This window comes from Leptodactylus fuscus, chromosome 5 (assembly GCF_031893055.1).
Source record: "Leptodactylus fuscus isolate aLepFus1 chromosome 5, aLepFus1.hap2, whole genome shotgun sequence".
NCBI classification, from domain to species: Eukaryota; Metazoa; Chordata; class Amphibia; order Anura; family Leptodactylidae; genus Leptodactylus; species Leptodactylus fuscus.
In genome coordinates, this window is record NC_134269.1 from 81,048,133 (window position 1) to 81,059,364 (window position 11,232).

Consider the following 11,232-nt stretch of genomic DNA (forward strand, 5'->3'; position numbering starts at 1 on the left):
CTGGTCTCTTTGGGATATAAATCCCAGGCATGTACTGTCCGCTCTGCCATCAGGCTTTGAGCAGAGCTGACTGCACATGTCTGCAGCCATTTTCTTGTGGCCGCTTACATGAGCGTACTGTGCATGCAGTACGCTCGTGAAAGCGGCCACAAGAAAATGGCTGCACAGAAGCATGTGTCCTGGGTCAACAAAACATTCTAACTTACCCTGGTTAAAGGGATACGATAACAATTCGGCAGAAGTCCAGTACACAGGCCCCTGGTCGATCAACTGTGTGTAAAGGCTGAAGCATTCCTGTGAGTGCTGCACCTCTTCAGTACTTGTCAAGTACAGCGCTGTATATTTGTTCAGTAGCTGTGCTTCGTATTGCAGCTCAGCCTATTAACTTGAATGGGAATAAGCTGTACACAGGTCATGTGACTGATGAGTTTGATGTCATATGGCCTGTGAAGCAGAAGTCACACAAAATGTATGTTCGCACAGAGTTTTTTGGACCGGATTTTGACTCGGAATCCGCCTCAAAATCCAGCTCCAAAAACGGCTCCCATTGATTTCATTCTTCAGGCTTAATCCGGAGTGGAATGCCGTGACGGGATGCCGGTGCACTGCATCCATCACTGCTAGCCAAGTGGAAATGTTCACATGTGGAATGCAAATTCCACTGTGTGAACATACACTTAAAGGGATTCTACCATTAAAACTCTTTTTTTTTTCTAGGTTACACGTCGGAATAGCCTTTAGAAAGGCTATTCGTCTCCTACCTTTGGAAGTGATCTCTGCCGCGCCGTTTGTTCGAAATACCGGTTTATACCGGTATGCTAATTAGTTCTCTCGCAGCAATGGGGGCGTCCCCCAGCACAGGAGATGCGATGGGGGCGTCCCCATTGCTGCTTGAAAACCGACTCCAGCGCCGCCTCTGTCTTCTTCTGCATCCTCCCCTTCCTTCTTCGGCTTGAAGTTGGACGCCTGCGCAGTACGCTCTGTTCGGCGAACTTTGCCAAACATACTGCGCATGCCTGCGGCCATAGTGCCGACACCGCAAGTTCGCCGAACAGAGCGTACTGTGCAGGCGTCCGACGTCCGGCCGAAGAAGGAAGGGGAGGATGCAGAAGAAGACAGAGGCGCCCCCATCGCTGCGAGAGAACTAATTAGCATACCGGTACAAACCGGTATTTCGAACGAACGGCGCGGCGGAAAGGAGACGAATAGCCTTTCTAAAGGCTATTCCGACGTTTTACGTAGAAAAAAAAGAGTCTTAATGGTAGAATCCCTTTAAAGAGCATCATTGATGCTTGATATGGACGATCTACAGGGGTATTGGGTGTTCTATTGGGAGGCTTTTTTTGGAGGCTGATTTTGAGGTGGACTCAGCATCAAAATCAATGCCAAAAAACTCTGTGTGCACTGACCTTTAGTGGTCCAGCTCTTCATCATTTGGGTCTCCACGACAGACCGAAATGACGGAGACCACAACACTACTATGAACCTAGTGTAAACTGTGCTTTCCTAAAACTTCTAAGTCTTTTGCTATGTACCATATTGCTTTCAGTGTTTGGAACATGACTGACTATGAAGTGCATCATTGGTAGAAGGAATAAGTTTTTGCACTGTGATGTAAACATCTTGTACATGACATAATGATGCGTATAAATAATGATACATCGAAAAAACAATTTGATAGGTGAAATAAACTTTTGTCTTTTTCAGACTAGTTTTACTGTGGGGTATATTTATGATATAGACGCACCTCCTTGTTAAATGTTGGGGAAAAAACTATATAGATTTGGTATACCTACCCATAGAAAACAGGTGACATGTCATGGCTGGACAGTGAACGCTGTAAAAACAACGCCTGTAAGAAAGTCACCCAAATGCAGTTTTCCAATTCCTCCCCATTGTGAATTCTTTTCCAGCTTCACAGTACGTTGTACAGAATATAAATAGTACCAGTATAAAGTACAATCCATCCTGATACAGATATGTGAACTTAAAAATAAAAAAGTTATGGGGTTTGGCAGGTGGAGGAGGGTCCAACACGAAAGGGGTTAAAAAAACAACACACATGGGTTCCATATATAGGTGCTGTTGTTCTGATCCTCCAATAGAGATCACTCCAGGGTGAACCTAGTGTAACATGTCCAAATCTAAGGCATTGCCATCTACTGGAGCCACAGTATACTTGGGACAACCTACTTGTAACCCACTATTGAAGCATCAACCTAGACTTCACATAAGCACTAGGAGCATGGTACGTGTGCACGTTCATAATAATGCATTTATTTCATACATGCTAATAAAAACCAATCCCAATATATAGCGTGTAGCAGGTCAGAGGTAGTGATGAGGTCTCCACAAAGATGGCGTCACCGCTACTCATAGTTGCGGATAGTCACGTGACGGCGTGAAGTCAGAATCACGTGACTATGATGTCACCGAGGTCCTACTCCAGTATGGGAAGCTGTGTACCGGCGGTGAGAGCTACACCTCGGTGACTGGAGCACAGCATGTCTTCCCCGGTGGACAGGCAGAAGCAGGCGCCCGCGGGTGAGCTGTGCGGGAAAACATTAGGGGAGCTCACCGAGATCCTGGAGCGACAGGAGAAGCTGCTGAGTAATAAGTATGAGGTCTCCATAGCCGGCTGCTTGTACATGGCGGGCACAGTCACATTGTGGGCACAGTAATGTATAATGGCAGGATCATACATAATAGCGAGTCATAGGACGTGTGAGGCTGACCTGTCTAGTCACACTATAGGAGGTAATGCGGCAGTCTAGGCTGTACAGCTGACAGTATCACAATCTATAATGCTCCTAGTGCCTGAAACCTTAGGGGGCGCTGTCAGTGACCCCACTATTCACACTGCCACACTGCTGTATTTCATACATTTGAATTGATTTTTCAACCTGTTTTCATGGGTCACACAATAGACACACACACATATATCTATCTATCTATCTATCTATCTATCTATCTATCGGGAAACTCCTATAATTAGGCTGGGAGAGGTGACAAAAAAAAATAAAACCTGTTCTCCTGCCCCCAGTGTTTTGGTGTCTCCCTGTGCGGTTGGGTCCTGCTTCCCCAATGTTTTTGTCTGGTGGAAGTTCCTGTGACGTCTCCGGGTTTTTTCCTTAGGCGCTGAGGCCAATCAGCCACCTAAGGAAAGAGACCTGGAATGCCCTAGCCAACATGGACGTCCACCGCAAAAAACCCCACTGGAACAGCAGGATCATTCTGTGCAGGGAGGCTACGGGGACAGGTGAATGGTATTTTTTTTTTTTTTTTTTAATCTTCTCTGGCCAAATCAAAAATCATCCTGCGTAACCATGAGGAATCCGTGAGAACAGGTGCCCCGTGGATGCAACCTGTCTGTGAAAAATGTCCCCTCTCATGGCTGGTTTGTCCATTGGCCATCTGAATAGAGCTTTAGGCTACATTCTGAAATTTCCCCATTGTGGGACTATTAAAGGATTATCTTATCTTACATGCACACAACGACTTCAATGACGGATTCTGTTCCGATATCATGGAGCAAGATAGGACCTGCTCTATATTCATCAGAATGGAGCATAAGAACTTTGGCAAGCCCACTCTGTTTCAAAACTGCTAGTGCATACATTGACTCGCAGCAAAGGCATCCAGTAAAAAAAAAAGTATATTTACTTTATTTGTTTTTGTGGATCCCAGTAGGTGACTGATGCCACTGTTATGTGCTCAGGGGGAGGTGCAATGTCAGAGTTGTCCTAATATAACATCCATGATGGCCCTGTGCTATGCGGTGCTCCGAACACTGAGCTATAAGTGATATTATCACTTATAGGTTGGTGCGGTTAAATCGTGGAATACATCTGTTACGTTTTAACATCTGAAGACTCCCTGCTTCTACTACTTCACAAACCAGTGACGACATGTTACAAATCCTGGAAAACTACATTTAAATATAAGACATTCTGCGTTAGAACATGGTCTTATTGTAGGTGGGTTTTTTTTTTTTGTTTTTTTCCTCTGGCTTTTTTCCCCCACAGGATTTTCTATTGGACTTAAAATACATCAGATAAAGCACATTAAAATAAATGCATACATTGTGTTTTTTAAACTCCTTTAAAAAGGTTGTAAAAAATCTACATGTTGTAGCCCCGTTATTTTCACTTGACAGATAATCCTAGCTATAACGCAGAGGGCTAATGGAGAGTAGCCTAGAAAGGTGGGGAATATTTAGGCTCTAGTCTACAAATATTGGTATATGTTATGTACCTAATTATTATATAGTCATACACCGGATTGGTTATACAACTGTGTAAACTATTCCTTTTGTCTTTTCTGTTACTGTTGCAGCATTTGCTTTACTGTTCAGGAATAATGCAGGTGGGGCAGTGCAGCATGCAGGGCGGTATATATTTCACTGCAATATACTATACTAAAGGCAGTATAGATCAGTATTCAGTATACACTGCACTGAAATTCTCCATGGGCTATTTTCACACTCATATTGACAAACTTGCTTTAGTTATGGCCATGCACAGTTACTCATATAATTAGTAAAAATCTTTTTGCAGATGCCCTGTTTACAGCAGGTTTAATGGCAACTAAAAGATGTAAGCTAGCAGTCTGACCCACACTAGTGTTACATAATAGTCAGGGTTACACTCTGCATGGTGGCATAATATTGGCATGTGCAAAGAGCTGTATACATACAGTACGTGGGTGGAAGCAACTGGCTTACATGTTTCGACAAAACCTTAGTATAAACTTCAGCCAAAACACAGAAGCTAGCTGTTTTTCTCCGTGTATATGATCAGCACGTTTTAACATTTATCATACAGTTGACAGGACCCAGTGAGGTACCTGAAGGATAAGGTGTCTAATTTTTTTGTCCATACTTGATAGAAGGAGTCTATCCTCTTGCATATCCCTATTGAGATGGATGGAAAGCTTGACCTTAGAAAATCTTGGGATACTGGAGGACACAAGGCTCCACACTGGGACCTCCAACACAGTTTAGGGGCTCAATGTTATTTTACGGATTCCCCCTGGCAGGCATAGAACAGTGCTGATCTCAGCTGGCAGCATGGGGCACTTTCTACTGTGTCAGAGAGCAGCGGGTGTTTGAGAGAAGATTTGTTTCTTGATACAACAGATAGCCTGCACAGAAGCAGACATTTCTTTTGGAACATAGGAGAATCTTTCCCAAAGTGCATACAAAATGTAAACAAAAGCGTGATGCGAACAATCCTTAAGACTTTCTGGTATTAGTGGTACTGCATTACACTTGATTCCTTGGCCTTTTGGAGAAATGTTCTGGTTGTTTCAGGTAAAGATTCTGTCATGCTGCTTTCACATTTGTGTATGTTTTTACTCTTCTTTTATAGGAAATTTATTGCTAAGCTTCCAGACAGAGGTAACAAGATTTTGGATTACACTGAAAAAGTACGAGCAGCTATTGCCCAACATAATAGACAAAAGGAAACAACAGCTCTTCTTTCTGCATTCAAGTTACAATTTCAAGAACAGCGGCGTAATATAAAAGAGAATGCTGAAACCTCAGAAGTACTTGTAGATAAGGTGACACAAGTGTCCCTAAGTCTGACAGAGGGAAAAGCGAACTCTTCTGATCATGCTAGTGCCTACAACACACAGGCTTCACATAACCTGGATGCTGCTGGCTCCTCTGCCTCTGTGGAAATAAATGAAGAGCCCTGTAGACATGAGAATCCAGCCGATGCACTAGCCAATAGTCTGAAGATGATCAATATTAAAGAAAGTGGAGACGAGGCAAGCAAAGGCTCCTTAGAGTCTGGTCTGGGGACGAGTGGACTTAAGAAGCCACATTATATTGAGGTTATAGAGAGAAGGTCAATGAGCCCAGTCCGGAGGAAGGAAACCTTCAGAACTAACAGGTATTCAGATACTGGGGAAATGATGCTTTGCATTTCCGCACTTAAAGTGAATGGCCGTTCATGTAACACTTGGAAACACCGTTTATGCTCTTTTTGATCTCTGCATCACCTAATAGAACTAATGACCACATATGTTACTGTACATGTTCACACACATAGACATTCCAAATACATATTCCAAGGCATGCTCGCACAACAGTAGAGTATAGGACTGTTTTTGTGAATTACCAGAATATAATTTCCATATCATATCAGGTTAAATATTTTTTGTATGTCGTAGAGCAGTGTTCTGTATACTACTTGAAACCGTTGAGGCTTTAGTAACCAGTCCCAATTTATTTTCTTCTTTTAGATTGCCAGACTCGGACAGCTCAACTCCAGATCAGTCACCAGGAGATAAAGCGCTTCTCATGTCTGCAGAACAGAGAAAATTACATGACAGGAAACATCTGGATGACATCACCGCTGCGAGACTTCCACCACTTCATCACTCTCCAGCCCAATTACTACCTATAGAGGAATCTCTATCACTTCAGATGGCACAGAAGAAAATTTATGAGGTATTTTTATTTCCTTTTCATGATCATCTGAACGCCAAACTCAGCAAGCCTTCTATAAGTGGAGGAGATGATCACAGTATGTGGCCAACGTATTTGAGTGTAGGAAATCGTAAAGTAGAAATTGGCTTTTCTTTGCAGGGTGTCACATGCTGAAAACAGTGGGTCGTTTAGGCCTTCAATGTCACATCTAGTTCTAGGCCGTTTTTGTTCAGTAGCCCGACAAGGGCACATGGCTTAAAATTTTTAGCATAAAATTCTGGCACAAAGTAAACCAAGTATAAAATTAGACTCAACAGATTTAGATGCATCAGCCCTTGTGATAAATCTGGGGCATATTCGTAGCCAGTCTGTGTTATAATAGTAAGCAAATATGGCCCACCATGTTTTTAGTATGTACTGGAGTTTATTTTTTTAAATTTCCAAAATGTGGAAGAAGAGAGACTGGTTGTCATCGTTTCCACGTATTGACTGTTTGAGTCTTGTGAAGTTTTTCCTTGCAATATCTGACCAAATTAAGCCATGCATATACTGGCAGCTCAGTTTACAATTATGAGATCAAAACAGAGGGAACGGCTTCCCATTGCCATCATCCCCACTAACATTAATGACCTAAAGTTAAAGATTAGGCTTGTGTCTATTGTGTGATAAATCGGAGAGAACATTGTGGCTTCAAGAGGCACATGCGGTATAATACACCGTTACAAAGCCAACAGTGCGCTGAATTCAGCGCATTATCAGCTTTCCTGTTATGTTCCCCTGCTGAAGAGCTGTCAGTTACCATTGCTTTTCAGTGTCAGAAGGGCGTCTCTCTTGGCAGTACTCGTCCATAGACTACTATTGGGTAGGATGTTCCTCACCAATGACTACAGGCTCCTCATTCTGAAATAACTGGTTACATTGCTATTTTTTTTTTTTTTTTAATCCTTTTGGTGCTGATTTTATCAGTAGGAAAAGAAAAGAGATTACCTGCACTTCTACAGACTTAAAGTAGTTGTCCAGTGTAAGGCCTGTCCTTTATGCTCATTTTAATCTGTTGAATATATTAAGATAATGGATAATTTTTATCTGTGGAAGTGGTTGTCATCCCTCTTGTTGTTTTACTGATTTTACTTGTAGACTTAGAACTATGTTTTATTAGGGATATATAACGCATAGAACTTTGGTATATTATCACTGCCCTTTAAAGGGATCCTATCATTAAAACACAATTTTTTTGTGACTAACACGTAGGAATATCCTTAAGAAAGGCTATTCTTCTCCTACCTTTTAGATGTCTTCTCCGCGCCGCCGTTCAGTGTGAATCCCGGTTTTTGTAATTATGCAAATGAGTTCTTTCACAGCACTGGAGACAGGCCCCAGTGCTCAAACAGGAACAGCCTCTTCACGTGTCTTCTTCCGGCGGTGGGGATGAAACTTCTAGGCCTCAGGCAAAGTAGACTGCGCAGTATACAGTGGGCATGTGCAGTTCTCTCGCAGCATTGGGGACACCCCCAGTGCTACGAAATAACTCATTTGCATGCTGCCGAAAACCAGGATTTATACCGAACGGCGGCGCGGAGAAGACATCTAAAGGTAGCAGTAGAATAGCCTTTCATAAGGCTATTCCGACATGTTAGTCACAAAAAATTGTGTTTTAATGATAGGATCCCTTTAATACAAACTGAGACCGAATGACAGGTATGTGTTCTTTTCACAAATACTTGATGATATCTGATGTTTCTGGGTTTTTGAACAACAATTCTTCAACATGTCTTTCTTTTTATATGTATATTTCTATAGGAAAAAGAAGCTATGCTTTCAGCGCAAAAACTTTTTGAGAAGTTGAACATTAAAATGGGGCCTTTTAATCCTGAAGGAGATTCGTACATGAAATACAGAGATCACGAAGATGATGACAAATTTGGAGCTGATCAGTAAAGCAGCCGATAGATTTGTGGCGTGATAACCACAATGCAGACTTGGACTGTGTAGATTGTCACCCTGGCTGGCCTTCTCTATATAAAAATAACAGAAATGCAGTGTACAAAGAGTACAGTGTTTGAGTTATGACTAAGCAAATGGCATCTAATGCTTATTCATATAGATTTTCTTAATGTGTTACTCTGTTAGAGATTGCATCTTAAAGAAATCCATGGTGAAACCACTGTTTTACATAGGACATGGGTTTTTTGGGCAAAATGATCACTTCTCAACATCTGAACATGTCTGCCTTTTCCAGTATAACCATGTTACTCCTGACAATGCTGCATAACAGGTTTACATTCAGGTGTGCTTGCAGTCCATGCCAGTGTTATTTTGCAGTTATTGGGGTGCAGGCTGCTGAGCTGTAGGGAGCTGTTTACACTGATTTTATCTATCACTCTGCTTGGTTTCGATCACCAGATATCAGAGGATCCACCATTGACAATAGCAGACTAAGTATGATGTCTACACTCTGATTATGTACAGAAATAAAAAGAATGATCATTATCTGGTTTTAGTGAAAATGTGTTACTTTCCCTTTAAAGCAACTACCGTACACTAACAGTGTACATTTAACGGATATCTGTGGTCAGACCTGACTTCTTAGGTTGAAGGGAATGAGGTGTTAAATACATTTAATTATTTGCATATTTAATAAGTTATATGCTGTGCTGAAATATACTAGGGAAATATGGAAAAACTAAACTATTTAAATATATTATGGCAGCACTACAGTATATAGTGTTATTCTAGAAGTTTATGGGCTGGCCGATTTTAGACATTTCCTGAGTACTCATGGTGGCGCCTGGGACTGCGCAAGTGGCAAATGTTAAATGTGTAAAGTAGAGTGCTACCTAATGGAGAATAGGTGAAATAGCAACAATAGTATGAGAGGACAAGATAAGCTTCCTGAAAATTCACTGCTTCATGTCAGAAGCATGGTGTTTACTAGTGTTGAGCGAGTAGTATTCGATCGAAGACCTCACTCCCATAGGAATGTGTGTAAGCGGCCGAACACCAAGGGGTTAAGCGCATCAAATATTCACTGCACTTAACCCCTTGGTGTTCGACCGCTTACACGCATTCCTATGGGAGCAAGGTATTTGAATACGATTCGCTCATCTCTAGTGTTTACAAGTTGTACAACAAGATGGAAAAATCTGTGCAGGATCACATTGAATATTACAAATCAGTATTGTTCACCTTAAAATGAAAATCGTTTCGTCTAGCATTTCAGCCTCCTATATCATTCATATGTGGCTCAGTAATTGTTTACCTGCTGACAAAATGCAGATGAAGATGAATTTCTCATGAGCATAAAGAAATATTTCAGTAATACATGTACAGAATTGTTAACTTTCTGTGTGTAAAGGAAATCTACCACCTTCTACCTTTACAGTATTGAACATACCGCAGTTGTGTGTCACATTTGTTGTTTTTTTTCCCCAAATCTACATTGAAATCATTGCATTCAATTATGCCCTCATATGCACTTTCAGCTCTGAGAGCACTGCTCTTACTACTCAAGTAGGCTGGGTTATGTCTTAGCAGTGGGAATATCATCTGTAAGGTGGCACAGACAGGAGATGGTAATGGTCTGAGCGGTAAGAGCAGTGTTCCCAGGAGCTGAAGGCCTGCCCCAGTGCACCAACAGCCTCAATTGCATAAGAATTTTTTCCCCCCAAAATTCACAAAAGTGACATGCATAATAAATGTATGCTGTTTATCACTGTAATATGCTCAGTAACAAACTGGTCGCAGTTGGATATGGCTGGGGGGTGATAGACTAACTCTAATATCTCATATCTTGTAAGTTTCACATCTTACAATGAACTGCCTAAATATTGCAGTCAATGCCTTTTTGTACGTTTTGGTAATATATCACTATATACCATGTTACAAACATCACATGAGTTGCTCAGTAATTCTAGTTGCTCCAATTTTCATTCATTTGGAAAATATCTGCCCTTTTAGGTTTTTTTTTTCTATTTATTAAGATTTCTTGCAGAAAGTGCTAGATTTTTCTAATTGTTACTATTCACAAGATCCACTTTCATTATGCCTAGTATTTTGGATTTGCTTATTTTAACTTTGGGTTATAAAATATATATATTCAGATATAAAATATCTGAAAATAATTTTTACAGACTGTATATTTCAATAAAAATATTTTTCTACATTGTGTAAAGTTTCATTTTTTTTTCTCCTGTAAGAATGCATAGAAAAGATTTGTTTGCCTGTGGAGTTTAACTTTCTTGAAGTTAAAGTTGTCTAACATGGCTGCATGTGCTGGACTGGAGGGTGAACAGAGATGTGTGTACCATTTGCTTTTTGACTCGGCATCACTGGTCTGACTCATCTTATGGCATCACTAATTCTGAGGAGGGGTTTCGGCTTTACAGTAACGGCTGACTGGCTGCCTATCAATGCATATATCCAGTATTTAGTGATTTTACTAAACATGCCCGATTGGTAGTCGCTTCATGGCCAACTACCAGTTTTTTATAGAGTTCCTGTTAAAAGTTTCGTTTTGAGCTTCCAACGTTTGGCCTGGAATGAATTAATATAGTAACTTTGGGCCCGTTGTACTTGCATCTATTGCATTTTCTGTACTGCCATTTAAAGTTCAAAGACAAACTTAGTTGCCTACTAAATTCAGAAAAGTAGTGTAGGCCGGAACGGCAAATACAACTGGGCAACCATTTTGTTCCTTGCCATCAATAACTGTAATGTTGCTGTACATTTAGTTCATACTCGAACTGTTCTCCATTGTCCACTACACACAACTAACTACAACCTTACTCTTACTCAAC

The 11,232-nt window shown here is 41.1% G+C and overlaps 1 protein-coding gene across 2 annotated transcripts; it reads left to right on the forward strand.

Annotated features, from left to right (window-relative positions):
- Positions 1-2,449: 2,449 nt before the first annotated feature.
- POLR2M (RNA polymerase II subunit M) lies at positions 2,450-9,435 on the forward strand. Of its 2 annotated transcripts, none has more exons than XM_075273534.1 (4): positions 2,450-2,617; positions 5,370-5,897; positions 6,250-6,457; positions 8,237-9,435. In XM_075273534.1, the coding sequence occupies exons 1-4, from the start codon at positions 2,505-2,507 to the stop codon at positions 8,372-8,374; spliced, it is 987 nt and encodes a 328-aa protein (XP_075129635.1). In that variant the 5' UTR covers positions 2,450-2,504; the 3' UTR covers positions 8,375-9,435. The 2 variants fall into 2 exon arrangements, with proteins under 2 accessions (XP_075129635.1, XP_075129636.1); XM_075273535.1 differs by having other exon boundaries at positions 2,563-2,624.
- Positions 9,436-11,232: the final 1,797 nt, after the last annotated feature.